Raw genomic sequence first — 16238 nt, 5'->3', positions numbered from 1 at the left:
TTGGTTATTTTTGAGAATCTTGCTGAGTCCAAAAGCTAGTTGTACATATTTGCTTACTGGTTAAATAATTTTTTTTTTCCTTTTCATTTTGATCAAAAAAAGTTTAAAATAAAGACAGGAAAAGAAAAAGTATGACAAGGAATAGCAAACTTTAACGGTTACAAGTCACCTATGGCGGCAATGACTTTCCCTCTCAATATAATAAATCAAAATTTCAGGCCATAAACTATGCTCTATAAACAATAAAATATGACAAATTTTGGACCCACAAATACAACTGAAAATACCCTCTTCTTTCTTGTTCCTCTGCTTTCGGACTGCTCGACACGAACCCTTATTAATCTCAAAGAAAAGAGTTTGACCCTCCTAAACATGTTGCATAAAAATAGCTCAATTTTTGAGCTAACAAATTTTTTTCTTTCATTTTTTTGGAACAACGTTTTTACAACCAAGATTCAATAATGAGCTAATGTAGGGACTTCAATTTTGATCCTCATTTTTCTCTCTTCCCATCAGAGTTTTTATTCCATTGATGGGTTTTGGGGGGACATGGGTTGTGTCAGCTCCAAGCAGGCCCGGGCCCATTCCCCGCCACCACGACGAAACAATTCCTCTGTTGTAACAACAACAACAATAAATGCTGTTATTAATGGCGAAAGTACGGACCATCCCAATGTGCACCACAATATCAAGAATGGATCATTTGCGCCTTTGGAGAAGATTAAAGAGGAGCCTGAGAAGGAGAAGAATGCGGAATCTTTAATTCGACGAAGCAACTCGAATTCGAGGGGTTCAAAGAAAGGGAGTTCTGAGAAGAAGGCTAATTTTAGTATCAAATTTGGAAGGCTAACAGAAGGAGAACATTTGGCTGCAGGTTGGCCTGTTTGGCTAACCGCGGTCGCGTCTGAAGCTATTGAGGGATGGATGCCCCTTAGATCAGACGCGTTCGAGAGATTAGAAAAGGTAATCTTTGTCCCCTCAATCAGAGACGAATCCAGAATTTAAGTTGGCAATCGGACGTTAAAAAAATGTGAAATTTGAAAAAAAAAAAAAATGTAGTATTTGGAAAAAGTTGATAAATGGTATCTAGAAATTGAAGTTGTGTTTGGACGTGAATACAATTTGGAAAATGTTGAATTTTTGTGATTTATTTAGAGTGAAAAATGTGAAAACAGGTATTTAGAGTCTTTCAAATGCCAGAAAGTTGTAAGAACTCTATGTCCATACATGATTCTAGAATACAATTCCGAAAATTTTGAAAATAATCCATTGCCAAATGGGCCCTAAATTTGATATGCTCAAACTTTAGGTTCTTACTGCTGAACCCATTGTACTTTGAAATAATGGGCTCGGAATTTATATTTGTTCAAAAATTTAGTAATTATATATCTATGCTCCGTAATCAAAAAATACTGAGTTAGTTGAACCCATTGATTATATACTCCATCTGCCTTTTCGGCCTCAATTAGATGGAATAATATTTTATTGGTTCGATTAGAAACGCAATTGGAATGAAATGTTTCAAATGGAAGATATGATGTTTCAAATAGTTGTTGATATTTGTTATTGTAATGAAAACATAATTTCTTGTGACAGAGAAAACCATGAATCTTGCATTATCTAAGGTACAAGATTTTAGATCATCAAAATGTATACCATGTTTTGGCGATTACATATTTAATGTTATTACATACTGACACGATGAGCTATATAGGATGGACTTTATAATTATTATAATCTCAGGCTAACATGTTTTTGGTTGGTCTTACTGATTTATGCTCCATATTCTTATGGCTGCTTCTTTTATTATTTTGTGAATGTCCTGAATTCTCAAGGCTCTATTGGCCATCTCGTTTTGAAAGAAGAAGCACCATGAGCCTTTGAAATTTAAGTCAATTTGCAAATACCAGCTCCCGAAGGATACTTAGCGTTGGATGCAGTGACAATAATTTTGGATGATTTTTCATCGTTCCATTTATATTGATATGTTCATATATCCAACCTAGAGATGTTAATGTTTGCCATAGAGATGTTAATGTTTGCCCCTCACTAATTTAATGGGTTAACTTTTACTTATTCCTCCTAAAAGACAATAAAACTTAGAACAAGAGTTATTGTATCTAAAACAAAACACAGTGCGAGATAAGAGCTCAATAAATTGTCAGATCGGAACAAGATTTAGGTGATTATGGTCTATCTTGAAAATTTTGACAGATAAATATGCAACGGAACACTGGCATTAGGAAAGGTTATTTCAGTTGAATATCACCATCTTATGAATGCAAAAGACTTTTCTTCTTACAAATACTTTTGTCTGTAGATTGGACAAGGGACATACAGCAGTGTTTATCGTGCACGTGATGTTGAAACTGGTAAAATGGTTGCCCTGAAGAAGGTGAAATTTGACAATTTCCAGCCAGACAGCGTCAGATTTATGGCTCGAGAAGTAACGATTCTCCGCAAACTTGACCATCCAAATATCATGAAGCTAATCGGAATAGTCACTTCTCGGTTATCGTGTTGCATATACCTAGTTTTTGAATACATGGAACATGACCTCTCTGGACTCTTGTCATGTCCTGACATCAAGTTCACTGATTCACAGGTTTGTTAAGATCACTGTTTGAATCTTTTTACTACAAAAAGGAAAAGAACATCTCATATTTTTTTCTCTTATGGAAGTAGATTAAATGCTATATGCGGCAGCTGCTGAGTGGACTAGAGCATTGTCATTCCCGAGGTATAATGCACCGGGATATTAAAGCATCCAATGTTTTGGTAAACAATGAAGGAGTTCTAAAGATAGCAGATTTTGGTCTTGCAAATTTCCTGAGTGCTAGGCACAAGCAACCACTAACAAGCCGTGTTGTGACTTTATGGTATCGACCTCCTGAACTTCTCTTGGGATCAACAAGCTATGGGCTAACGGTGGATTTGTGGAGTGCTGGTTGTGTTTTTGCAGAACTCTTTTTTGGGAAACCTCTCCTGAAAGGGAGGACTGAGGTCAGTGGTTTTTAGAAGTTCGTTTTGGATTTGATAACAGTTCGTATGTAATTCTCATAATAACTTGCACATATGGGACAAGATAAATCTAGGGCTTTTTTCATTTTCAGCCTGTCGGCCAAAATTAATTACGGGAGCGAGCCGACATATACGAAACCTATACACTGATTATGTATATTATATGTATATTTTATGTATATTCATACTCAACATACAAAACCTATATGTTTACTGGTTATTTTGTAAATTACATCACCAAAAAGGCATTGGACTGTAGCTATCTCATAAATCTACACTACTAGAAGATTTATGAATAAAGTCTTGAATATAACGGCTTTGATTAGATGATACTGATTTTAGTCAATTGTGAAAAATTATGTCTTTTCTACTCTGCAGGTTGAACAATTGCATAAAATCTTCAAACTCTGTGGTTCACCATCTGATGATTTCTGGAAAAAGTCTAAACTTCCACTAGCAACTATTTTTAAACCCCAACATCCTTATGAGAGTGCACTTCGAGATAGATGTAAAGAATTACCAAAAACTGCTGTCAACCTTATAGAAACACTTCTTTCAATTGATCCTCATAAACGTGGAACTGCTTCATCTGCTCTTGATTCTGAGGTAAGGCTATGTGCTGAAAACAGTGCATGTATCTTTTTTTCATTTCAAATTTCCATTTTTACTATTATCTTCTTTATTCTTTTCTGTTTGTTTTATTTCCTTGGTTCTACTGATGACTGATCCTTAAGCTATCTCTCGGTTCTTTGTTCTCTGTTTTAAAATTCAACTCTCAAGTTGGACAACATTTAAGACAAATTCTTTCAACATGCTAATATTCTGGTTCAACATTTGTCATGTACGTTTTTTCAGTATTTCAATACAAAGCCTTACGCTTGTGACCCGTCAAGCTTGCCTAAGTACCCACCAAACAAGGAAATTGATGCAAAGTTCCGAGAAGAAGCACGGAGGTGAATTCCTTTCTTCTTTGCACTCCATAGAAAGGATGTTCTGCATGTAATGGTGGTTAAAAAAAGTAAAAGCCGGCAAACATAATCTATATCTGTAGGCACAAAAAGAAAGATGATTTGTCGCTGTTCCTTCACTAGTCTGAATACTAGTTCAACATTATAGCTCAAACATATCTAGTTCATGCTATACATTTCATCCATCTCCAACTGCTTAGTTTTAAGCAACTATACTACTATGATTTTGCACTTATCTTCCCCTAACTTACATTGTCAGAAAGAGGGCCAGTTCCACAGTGAGAGCATCTGGAGCTTCAAGAAATTCAAGAAAGGTGCAAAAACCTCATCAAGAATCGAGCAACTTCGGAATAGTGGTCTCAACAGAGGTCTTTGTTCAGTCTCTCATTCAGATACAGATACACATACTTACATTACTTATTGATGGTATATTGACAATCTTCAATTTTGTTTAATGAAGGAAGCTGAAGCCAATACTCATAATGGTCGTAGAAACAATGTTGGTAGTGGCCATATATCTAAAGGAAAAGGAGCTACCGTGGCACGCATATCGATGAAATCATCTAATTATGATACAGTGTCGGAGGCTTCTCAGACGACCGACGAATCTCAAGGGGAAAGCATCCGATCTGTCCCTGCGCAAATGACAGCTTCAAGTGGCAATGCATGGGCCAAAAAGAGAAGGCAAGATTCTGCAGGAACGAGACCACCCCATCGGCAGGCTAACTCAAGAAGTCAAAAGTCGATTGCATTTGCCCCTTCCAGTATGCTGCAAGCTACCGATAACTTGGATTTAAACATGTCAGATAATAATGACTTTTCGAGCAGGATCAACACTGAAGCCAGAGGCCGCAACAATGATGCAAAGCATTGTATTGGCAGGCAACACACTCATCATCATGAGCAACGAGATTCTTTTGGCTCACCTGATATACACCAATCTCAGGAGTTGTCAGAGGTTAGTAACCTTGATCCACTAAACCCATTTGAAATTGATGGTGTAAAACTGTAACTTTTGTTTTCTGCTGTAATGCTACCATAGGAGCGTTTTGTTTAATTAATTCTTTTTTGGTTTTTGGAGAAATGGCCGGGATTTTATAAAAATTTTACCTCATAAGCTATTCTATGCGTAATTGAAATATTCGCATCGTCTGAACGTTTAACCATCTCATCTAACAGCTTAAACTATCAGAGAGTAAATTTGTGTTTATTTAATTATGTCTTCAACACGTCCTGTCACGTGCGGGCTTGATTCTTTTCATTGGCCGAGATCATGGAATATTTTTAATAATAGGTGGCAGTAAGACTCGAACTCAGGATCTCTATTGCTCTGATACCAACAACATACTCAGTGTAATCCCATAAGTGGGGTCTGGGAACGGTAGAGTGTACACAGACCTTACCCTACCTTGGGAGGTGGAGAGGTTGTTTGCGATAGAACCTCGGCTCAGAATAAAGCAATAACAAAGCAGGTCAAATAGGAAAAAGGAAACGGTAACTACAAGAAAATAATATGCTAAGCGAAGAACAAGAGACGGTAAATAATAACAGAAATCGAAGGACACTACAATAAAAATAGACCTTTAGCCTAACTAAAAACCAAAATCTAGCTCTAGAATTACTACGGTTATCTTTTGATACCATCAGTCCAACTATAACTGAAATAACTTAAATATCATGTCATACAATCTAAAGTTTTATTTCTTATCTGAAGCCATGTCACATGTACAACTTAGTAATTGCAAAGGCCCAACGAGTGATATGACAGAATATCTAAGTATCTTTCTAAATGAACAGGACTGCAATGGCCGACAAAGAAGGGTTGCGTTCTCAGGACCATTGATACATCAGAGGAGTGATGCAAAGCAGGATAACCAAACGTACCAAGATGGTCGCAGATCTCGGTTTTATAAAGGTAAAGACATTCAATATGTGGTGATTTCTATTTGTCACTGCAGAAATCCATAAACAACCATTGCTTTTTTATAGAAGCCTCAACCAAATTTGGTTTGTTTCTTTAGATTTATAATGAAAATGAGCTGGAAGTGCATCCTGCATCCCTCAGCCAGTGAAGTGACTCTCGAAAAACGATATCTTCTTGAGGATTTTTGTTGGTCGAGAAAAAATCAAAGTCGGTTAAGCAATGTGTCATTTTCAATTCATTTTTGCCCTGGCCACTCCACTTATGAAGGTCTTGGACTCTGTGAACTCTGATCCTTGCAAATCATTTGGGAATTAGTGAAAAAATCGTGCAGATGAAGATACTTACTGCTGCACGACATAGTTTTTTTTACCGAAATATGATGAAATCGCCAGAATATTTGATGCTGAAATTCCAAAAGTGGTTGGCGGAATCGGAATTTGATAACATGCTGCAGAATTGGAATTTTATAACATGCTGCAGAATTGCAACATGTATCCCCAGTACCATTAGAAACATGACTTTTTTTTTCTTCAATTTATTGATTAGTGTCTAGGCTTCCCTCAATTGTAAATGGAAAATATGTATACACACATATATACCTTTAGTTGACATGTTTATACTACAAATTTGACCATCCTTCGTGTCTTTGATCATTTATGTCTATACATGTATTCGGCTTCAATTGAAGACTGTTGAAAGAGGATAGGACAGAGATATAACATCTGCCGTCACAAACCAAATGGGCTACTTTGATCTACAAAGGTTACAACTTGGTAAAAGAATTTGCCATCACTTGCACCTGTATGCCACAGATGTTGAGTAGTTTCACTTGAAGTTGTTATATTCATTTACGTGCTGACAAGTACATCACATGTTTAAGCGTTACATGCAATTTATTGTTTAACAAGTTTAAGTTCTGTACACTTATGGTGTAAAAGTTATTTAAACAATTAGGTAATTTAAATGGTAATTGCAAGTAACTAATCATAACAAGTAAGTAGTAACTTAATGAAGATAAGTTGCTTCCTATAGCAAGTTAAATTACACCGACAGTGCAAAAATTATAGTACACTGTTAATGGATATTAATTAAATCCTTATGCACAACCAAGAGAGTAGAACTTTAGATGATGTGTCTCCCACATTCAAAAGTGCAGTGAAAACACGTCAGAGATGCTTTAAGGCTGTAGTGGAAGCAATGAAAACTTAACAGGTTCGACAAGCTTGGGTTTGCTAAGTTATGAGTTCGATTAGAATGGGCGGGTTGGCTGAAATTGGCCCAATCAAAATGGGCTGAGGTGATAAATGGGTTGGGCTAATATTAACTCAAAGCTATTTTACGGGAAATGGATTGTATTGAAATGGGTTGGGTCATACGACTACCAACTTCGACCCATTTTTTTTGAAGGGTCTATTTTCTAGAAAAATATTTTCACGGATTTTTTGAAAATATTTTTGAGCAAAACATTTTCTGTGGTAAATATTTTCGAGCAAAACATTTTTTGTGAAAAATATTTCCCTTCATATCAAATACACTACAAACTTATAAGATACATGCTACAAGAAAAGTGTATACATAAAAAAAAAAAAATATAGAGTAAACTCAAGCAATAAACTCAAATTTAAGTAAATCTTAAAAACTACAAGATAAGACGCTAAGTTGTAGATCACTTTAAAATGCAAGAGGTTGAGTTGGGCTTAAAATCACCCAATGTGAAATTATCTTGAGCCCAACCCATAAAATTTTGAGCGGGTTGGGCGAGCAATCATCTTTTGAGCCAAATTTGACACCCCTAGTTCAGATCATCACTTTGAAGATTAAAATTTGATTTCTTGCCCTTTTTTTTCTTTTTCTTTTTTACATAACCCCTTGAGGTGGGTCCCTTTGCTTCCCTTGCGTGAATGCGAGACGCTTCAAGCACCAGACTAGCTTTTTATTTATTTATAAATTATACATTGTGAAGAAACGTTTGGTTGTTCTTCATGTTTCACTTATTATTTATAAAGTCATTTAGTATAAGCTATAAGTAATCTCATGTTTGTATGATGCTTGGATAATGATTATTGGTTATCTTTTGAAGCAATTCTTGTTGATAATAGCTACGAGGATGACTACAACTATTGCAATAGTAATTCACTTTGCTCTACTCGCCCTCATGACGTAATACTCAAATTCTTCTTGCTCTCATGGATTAACCTAATCTTTTTTGTCAAAAATAGTTGTTTTGTTCTTTGATACCTATTGCATTTACCATCAGTGTTTCAATGTATTAGGTATGGCTTCCTCCTATGAGTAACCACTAGCACTCCACATGTACGCACTGGCGTACGATGGATTTTGTGCAAATGGTGTCGGTTTATTATCACAATCTGCTAATATATGTGCATTTGGGTCCAAAATTGTGGAGGTGTTCAGGCTTTACTTCCTTACATGCGACAAAGGAGAAAGTCTTTGCAACTGAAGTGAGCCTAGTGACGTGCTAGTGCTACTAATTGAGTGCCGACACCTAGTTGTACTGTCAGTAAGAAGGTAGCCGACACCTTTTGAAGCTTCTTTTTGTTCCAAATTAAGTTTTCCTTTTCATTAATTTCAAGCAGTGTCATGCACCTTGTATTTTTCCAAGAATACTATTCACACACAGGGGCAGATCCACCCATTAGGGTGGGGGTGGCATGGCACCCTCTCCATTAATAAATTTTTTATATACTTATGTTGTAATTTGCTTAAATTAGGTTAAATATTTGATCCCGCCACCCCCAATAGTAAATTAGACAAAGGTGCCACGGCTGGTAGACACAAGTTTAAAACTATCTTGAACATTTTCCGGCTCCCATTTTTCTTTGCTCATTTTACTTCCTTTGTACCAAATTCCCTTTTCGGCCTTCCCAATTTTCTATTTATCTTTTTATTATTTATATTGCCTTTCCTTTTTTCTATTATTTTATCTGTGATCTCTAGCGAGAACACACAAATAGAAACTTCAAAATCTCTTAAATTAAGCATTTCTCTTAATCTCAAATCTGTGAATATTTAAATCGAAAAACTGGATCTCAATGGGAATTTTAGATTGAGATCAAAATTCAATTTCTTTTTATAGTTTCTTTTGTTTATTACTCCCTCCGTCCATGTTTACTTGTCTATATTTGACTTGGGACACTCTTAATAAACAATAAATAAACTGAGAAATGAATTGGAATACTTAATAATAAGCTAAAATAGGTATGAAATGATAAATTATGTCTTGGTTTTTCAAACTATATAACTTACAAGTAAAAGTGGACATATATTTTTAATATAATGGACAAATAAAAATGGACGGAGGCAGTGTCTTCTAAAAATTTATGCTATTCTATAATCGTTAAATTCAATTTAAATCACTTTAGTACTTAAATTGTGATGGAAATTTTGTAAGCACTGCTTAGAAAAAACATCAAATTTATGATTTATTTTTGAGAATTCGTAGTTTATCTAATTCTACATTTACTTATGGGATGTATTTACCTATTGAAGAGTTTTTCTATTATTTTTTTCTTATTTTGATTGGTGTAATTCCCTTATTGAAGATGTTATTTTACTTATGCAAATTCATTTTATAATATACATAAGAGATGCAAGTCCCTTGGTGAAAATGTGATTTTACTTTTGTTGTTAATGGGTGTTAATGAGTGTGATTCCTTGTTTAAGATGCTAATTATATTCGTTTCTTGATTTTTGAGATGTAATTTTCATATTTGCAAATAAAAATAGCCTATTAAGTTGACCCGAATAAACTAAAAAGAGATGGACCCGACCCAAATACACGTTTCTAACAAGATGAACATTGAAGAAAATTATGGCACCCGCCACCTTTAAATCCTAGATCTGCCTCTGTTCACACATGTTAACAAAAATGAAAAATACAAAATGACAGGCTCTCAAAAATAACCCTTATGTATTTATCTCATCAGCAAAATTGGATGTAACCAAATAGTTGTATTAACATGATAGTAGTCTGTCATCTATCAAAAACATATATTTGTCGGCTCTTATAAAATATGTCATTTATAGAAAACTGGAATTGCTTAATTACAAGGGGGACTATTTGAAGACTCCACTCCAAATGCTGGTGTCAGTTGTAATATCATATCAATCTGAAAATGAATCTTCAACACACATAAGTGTTGGTATTTGGCCATTATCAACAAAGTTAATCTTGTTCAATCTCATACATCCAAGCACTTTCTCCGGTAGCTCCTCTGGCTTCTGCGCCTGCAGGATTTATCGAAGAATTTAAGTTTCATGCACCGACTGTATAAAATAATGTTTATACATTATTAAATGGTAACATGATAGATATTAAGTAATATACACTATTGATGCAATCAATAAATATACCATTTGTCAAGCCAAAGGGTAAGCCAATTTCCTCAATCCTAATAAGTTCAATTCTTTCTGAAATATAGCAAGTAAAATAAAGAGAAACCTGAATTGTTATTCCAAGATCCAGTATCCCAAATCCTAAACGCTCCCTAAAAGAGTCAAGTCCCTTTCTTGCAATGTAGCTGAAGCGATGAATGTCAAGATCCACCTCGAAGTAATTTGGCCCCTGCAATGAACAGAAAAGGAAGATAGACTTGATGTTCATCTCCAATAACATCGAAATAATGCAAAACTTGAGATAAGTTATATGCACTGATAATGTAGACTCTTTAGACGATCAATTTTGTTTAACCTAATATAGCAGGGCAGTTACTATTTTTATCAGGTTAGCGATCAATGCTTATCATAGAGATTTCCTTGTAATTAGCTTCTATGTAACCTGATTGTGTAAATATCTTTCACAACATTAGTGCATAGAACCTTAACTTCAAATCAAAAGGATAGAGTATCCACCTGATAAAAGCTGTGTTGAGGGCGCGAAAGCACAGGCTTCTCGTTGTATGCATTCAAAAGCTTACTTTCAGTAGCAGTTGAAACAAGCTCATCCGGATTAACCACTCCAACCATAATCTTCAACCTCTCTCTAAAAGGAACAGATGATTCTCTTGCAAATCCTTTAACCTTTTCCATATCATCCTCAACTAATCTCTGTCATACAAATCAACAGCACATAGATATGAAAATTTAATATGGAAGCAAGTCGTATTGAGAGTTCTCCAATCCCCTATCACCACTTTCGTGGACAGAGGTGGATGAAGCATATAATTTCTAGGTTCTACTGAACCAGCATTTTTGACACGTAATATAGATGTATATGAACACAATCACTAAAATTCCGACAAATGTTAAATGTTTAGCCCATAAGTTCAAAGTGTAATGGGTTAAGTAGTAAGAACCTAAAGGTTAAAGCAATTAAATTTAAATTCTCGATTCACCTCTTGCCATGGATAGATCTATATCATGTAATACGAACAACTTAAAGAGATTTAATAAAACGTAACACAAGCTAGTTTTTTATTCTTGTTAGTCTAAGCAAGAATTAGACATTTTAACCAGACATTTTGGCCATTTCTTCCCAATAAATCAACATAGAGAAATATCACATTTCTAGAAAACTAAAGAACCCATGCAAGCAAAAGACGTACCTACTACTACCTACTTGCAAGTGGAAATTCAGAAACCAAAATTTTGTTAATACAAATCACAAAGAAAATGGAGACGGCGTGTTTTGTGAACTATAAAATTGACATGAAAGTACCTTGATGCTGTCCTGAAACTGGGGAGAAATGTCTCTGTCAAAAGTTTCAGATATTTTGAAATATAATACAAGGCTCAAGCCTTCCCCGTCAGCATCACCAACGAACATCGAAGCGGGATAAGTGGGCAACTGAATATTGACAATAAGTAATGGAGGAAATTTTCCATCTCCTTTTACAGAGGGAAGCACAAGGTGTTGTGCAATGTGATTGATCTTTTTAGAACACACAAATAGATCAACCCCAATAGGAATATAAGGAGACACATTTGGAGCAGGGCATTTTCTCTTGTCCCTGCAAGATTAAATGACATAATCAAGCAAATGTATAGATACTAAATAACCATTTACAAGCTATGTCACACTTGTTAATCGGAAAAGAATTCCGCTTAAGAGTGTACCTGAAATAACTATCACTACGTAGCTTAAAGTTTGAGGGATCAATCTTTGACCAACTTCCTGCAGTTAGCTTTTCTTCTGTACAACAAGGAATTTGCAGCCCGGCCCTGGGACGGTAAAGATATTTTTTTGTTGACGCACCTACGATCAGAGATGGATCCAGAATTTAACTTAATTGGTTAACGCTTCTGAGCTCGTTGAAAAATATGGTTCAAAACTTAATAATTTTACTAAGTTTCAGAGTTCTTCACACACATGCACATGCCAAAAATGATGGGTTCAAATGAACCACTCCTAACACTATAGGTCCGACATTGCCTACATGATGACCCCTATGGTTAATATATCATTCTAATACATTCCCAACAATAGGTTTGTTCACCTGTATTTCTATATTCTAGAACAGGTGTAAAGATATGACACTTGGGCGTAATTCAACCGCAAAAGCTACTTCATGAGGGAGGATTCCCAAGTCCATATAAGCAGACCACCAGTCCACTCCCCAACCAGTGTCAGACTCTAACCCACTCTAATACCCTCCTTCACGCCCATGCCCAACTAGAGCATGGAGAATACAACATGGGGCCCAAACAGGGAAGGACATGACTCTGATACCATGTAATCGAGTGGAAGAACTGATATCTATATTCCTGAACATACAAGGTATTTATACAATTAAAAGGATTAAATCAAAATAAATAAAAGGCAATATTCTAGATTCGCTCCTATGATTTGGTACCATATTCTGTAACAACAGAAATATTAATTACAAAGTTATCATCATAACATGATCACAATAAGAATTAGATTACCAGTTAGATTCATAAATAATTAAGAGAATGCAGGGAACTTCATGGAAGGAATCCATAAAATGATCTTTGCGCAGTAGCTTGATTTAAGATGAAAGAGCAATATCGAAATGGAAAGTGGCGAGGTACTTACAATATTTATCATCTTCTTTGCCATCGACAGATGTTCTCTTTAGAGAAAGCCTTATAGTTGATTGCTTTACTTGAGAAACTTGACCTGAATTTGATGCACTAATGATCTGTTCGTTGAAACTCAAGGAAGTGACCAGCTTCGGTAAGACAGTCTTGAGCACATTCTCTTGAGTTTTCTCCAGCATACCGAGTTTATCCTCTTTAACGCCATTAAAACTTCCATATGCGCGGTCCAAATATTTCTTTCTTTGGGCGCCAAGGACTTCGTGCTTCCCGAGGGACGGAACTTCATAGCCCTGACCACCTATAAGTGCAAGTCCTTTTGGACTATGAACTCCATCTTTGAGCAAAAACTTATCTGATCTACTGCCATCTATCTTGAGATATCTTTCGTGGTACTCCTTGTACTTAAGGTTGTTATCCATAAAACACGATGAAGTTTCATATTGAAGCACTTGTCCAGTTTTTGGGAATAGATCTACAAAAGTCAAGAGCATAAATAAGTAATGTCTAAATCAAAGCAATTGCTTATTTGTTACGAAGTAAGAGTTAACATTGCCTACAGAAAGGCTAATAGGAGTAAAGTATTGTGTTGGTCTGGAAAAAATGGGAAAATTTAGAACAGAAAAATAGATGTTCATTACCTCCATGGACGCTACTGAAGTCATCATCTGAGTCGGAGTCAACATTGCTGCATGTGTCAAACCATGCTTCTTCTTGGCTAAGAACTGCAAGCATGTAAATTTTCTAATTATTTTGTAACTTTTAAAGCTAAATTTCTTTCAACATTCATTCCTTCTTCTTTTTTTCTTTTTTTTTTTTTTTTTTTGGGGGGGGGGGGGTGGGAGGGGGACGGGGGGAACAAAATAGGCAAAAATAAGAGTAAAAGATGACAGTAGAACATACTCTTTTGGCATTCTTCTCTTCAACAAAATAGAATCTCAAGTATACTTCATATAGGTTTCTTTTTAGATTCAGATGGACAATATTATTTTTGTGGAGTATACCATAAAGGAGCAGGGTCGACCACCAGTACAAAGTAATCAATTCATGGATGATGCTACACAACACATAATATGTCGGGACATACTCTAGGCAGGAGTCAAGCCCAAATGTATCAAAATGGATAGTAAGGATTCATATAACCGACCGCAACTAGCTGGAATTGAAGCATCATTATTGTTGTTCCTGTTGTTCAAGTATACTCAGGTTTAGTCTATCGCATTTACCTTTACATTCTTGATAACTTTTAGTCAGGTAGATTTCCATCAACCGTGGGCATTATTAATGTTAAAGTGCGTGGCCATTTCATCTAAAATCTTAAGTTTTTAGGGAGAGCACACTTTTATATAGTTCTTTTTGATAATGAGTGGCGGTGAGATTTGATCTCATGACCTTTGTCTACTCTGATACCATGTTGAAGTGTGTGACCATCTCATCCAAAATCTTAATTTGTTAAAGAGAACACACTTTTATTTACTTAATTATATTCTCATCATGTTCCCTCATGTGCGGGACTGATTCTTTTTTCATTGGCCAAGCACATGAGAATTCATTTTTGATAAAGGGTGGCGGTGAGATTCGATCCCATGACCTCTGGCTGCTCTAATACCATGTTAAAGAGTGTGACCATCTCATCTAAAAGATTATATGCGCTCTTTTATTTACTTAGAGCTTATATGCGCACTTTTATTTACTTAGTTATATTCTCAACAAATACAACAGGCAAGGTTCAAACTAATCACGTACCAGTAGCATCTGTTTGAGTATGATGCCACTGCAACTGAGTAAGATGGTATTTGGAACTGGAGACCTCAGATCTTCTAACAAACTCACTAACAGCAATATGTGGTCCTACGTCACTGTTTCTTCTCCTGGTTCCTTCTGCAAGAGAGATCAAATTCTTTCCACGGAATTTTCTATGGCGACGACGGTGTCTCTTCTTTACTTTGATTGTATGGCCTGGAGTTGATACACAAGCGCCCATTTTTCTGACTCAGCTCACGAATTTCGCTGCTAATTTGTACTGTCCCATGCCAGATGCCAATTACAAGTGGAACAGAAGAAATAAAGACAACCTGGTAATTGAGCACAAGAAAATATAAATGTCTGATTGTTGTAGCTCCAACAGGAAAGGATCAATGTAACAAAGGTCTTTTAAACACGCATTTATACAAATTGTGTACCTATAATCACAAAGGAGTAGTGGATACAATGATACACTGGACTTGCTGGTCTAAATCTTGAATCCTTCACTGTCCAATAAAATTTAGAAAGTTAACATGTGAAAACAGGAACTCATAATCAATCCTAGGTATACGTATAACAGTCTTTAAAAAAGAAAGCATGATCACATAATTACACAAATTAAATGGAGTGATAGTGACTTGAAGTTGGTTAAAACTGTTTACATTCTGAACTAAATAGAAACCCTTACCTTAAAGGAGTACTAATATCTTGCACTAACTGTACAGTCTACAAAGGGCCAGTTTCGGAAGAGCGAAAATAGAAAAAGAAGGATAGTTCTTTAATTTTACATAAAGCTCCAAAAGTGTACTGCACACGTCAGCAGGACCTGCAAAGTAGCATTAAAGTAAATCAACTTGAATTAGTCTTGATTTAATAGTTCCCAAATTTTCAACAGCATATTGAAACTCATAAAGATAGGGCAGAAACAGATATTTTCAGCTTTAATAGCGGAGAAACTCATACGATACATGTAGCTAGGATCAAACCAGTGTTGCTCAAACTCTTAAAAATACCGATGTGTGCGTGTCAGATCCTCCAAAAATAGTGCGTTTTTGGAGGACGTGACACGGGTGCGATAACATTTTTGGACAGTCTGTGCAACATAGCTTGCCACCACAAATATCAATCTATGAGCATATATATGACTATGAATATGAAACAGAGGAGGAAATTAAAGATAGTCGCACTCACTGCAATCCGTAGATAGTCAACCAAATTCTTCTTTGTTTTCCGTCCCTTTTGAGGTAGGGGTGTATGATATAGTAAAATATGACCAGTTGAATACATGCTAACTATTGGTAGAAAGTAGAAAATATTATGCAAAAGATTTTAGAGGATTGCAGATCTTTTATAGTGTAATGATCACACTTGGCGAAAGACGACTAAGCATAAGAGCTCTGGCGGCTGTGACATCATATTGTGTTGTGCGACCATCTCATCTAAAATTTAGGCACTAGAGAGGATGCACTATTTTTTAATTTAAAATTTTATATTCAAGGTCGATGATAGAAGCAGAAATATTAGGTTGTTCTTCGTTTTCAATTTGAACTTTAAACATGTAG

General features: G+C 35.7%; 2 protein-coding genes across 2 annotated transcripts; one reads left to right on the top strand and one right to left on the bottom strand.

Annotated features, from left to right (window-relative positions):
- The first annotated feature begins 224 nt into the window (after positions 1 to 224).
- On the top strand, positions 225 to 6790 carry LOC132037400 (cyclin-dependent kinase C-2 C-like). The gene is made up of 9 exons (XM_059427908.1): positions 225 to 963; positions 2321 to 2605; positions 2686 to 3003; positions 3400 to 3627; positions 3877 to 3974; positions 4249 to 4357; positions 4450 to 4947; positions 5787 to 5904; positions 6011 to 6790. The coding sequence occupies exons 1-9, from the start codon at positions 550 to 552 to the stop codon at positions 6016 to 6018; spliced, it is 2076 nt and encodes a 691-aa protein (XP_059283891.1). The 5' UTR covers positions 225 to 549; the 3' UTR covers positions 6019 to 6790.
- A 2943-nt stretch (positions 6791 to 9733) lies between these two features.
- On the bottom strand, positions 9734 to 15499 carry LOC132036528 (uncharacterized). Its single transcript, XM_059426881.1, has 10 exons — positions 15365 to 15499; positions 15114 to 15182; positions 14677 to 15005; positions 13572 to 13655; positions 12929 to 13405; positions 11989 to 12127; positions 11591 to 11882; positions 10786 to 10980; positions 10376 to 10498; positions 9734 to 10161 (listed from the first exon to the last, which is right to left on the bottom strand). Exons 3-10 carry the CDS (start codon positions 14912 to 14914, stop codon positions 10039 to 10041), a joined length of 1671 nt encoding a protein of 556 aa, XP_059282864.1. The 5' UTR covers positions 14915 to 15005; positions 15114 to 15182; positions 15365 to 15499; the 3' UTR covers positions 9734 to 10038.
- Positions 15500 to 16238: the final 739 nt, after the last annotated feature.

Source organism: Lycium ferocissimum, chromosome 11 (genome assembly GCF_029784015.1).
Source record: "Lycium ferocissimum isolate CSIRO_LF1 chromosome 11, AGI_CSIRO_Lferr_CH_V1, whole genome shotgun sequence".
Classification (NCBI taxonomy): Eukaryota; Viridiplantae; Streptophyta; class Magnoliopsida; order Solanales; family Solanaceae; genus Lycium; species Lycium ferocissimum.
Note: the sequence above shows the minus strand (reverse complement) of the source record. Positions and strands in the feature narration are given on the sequence as shown.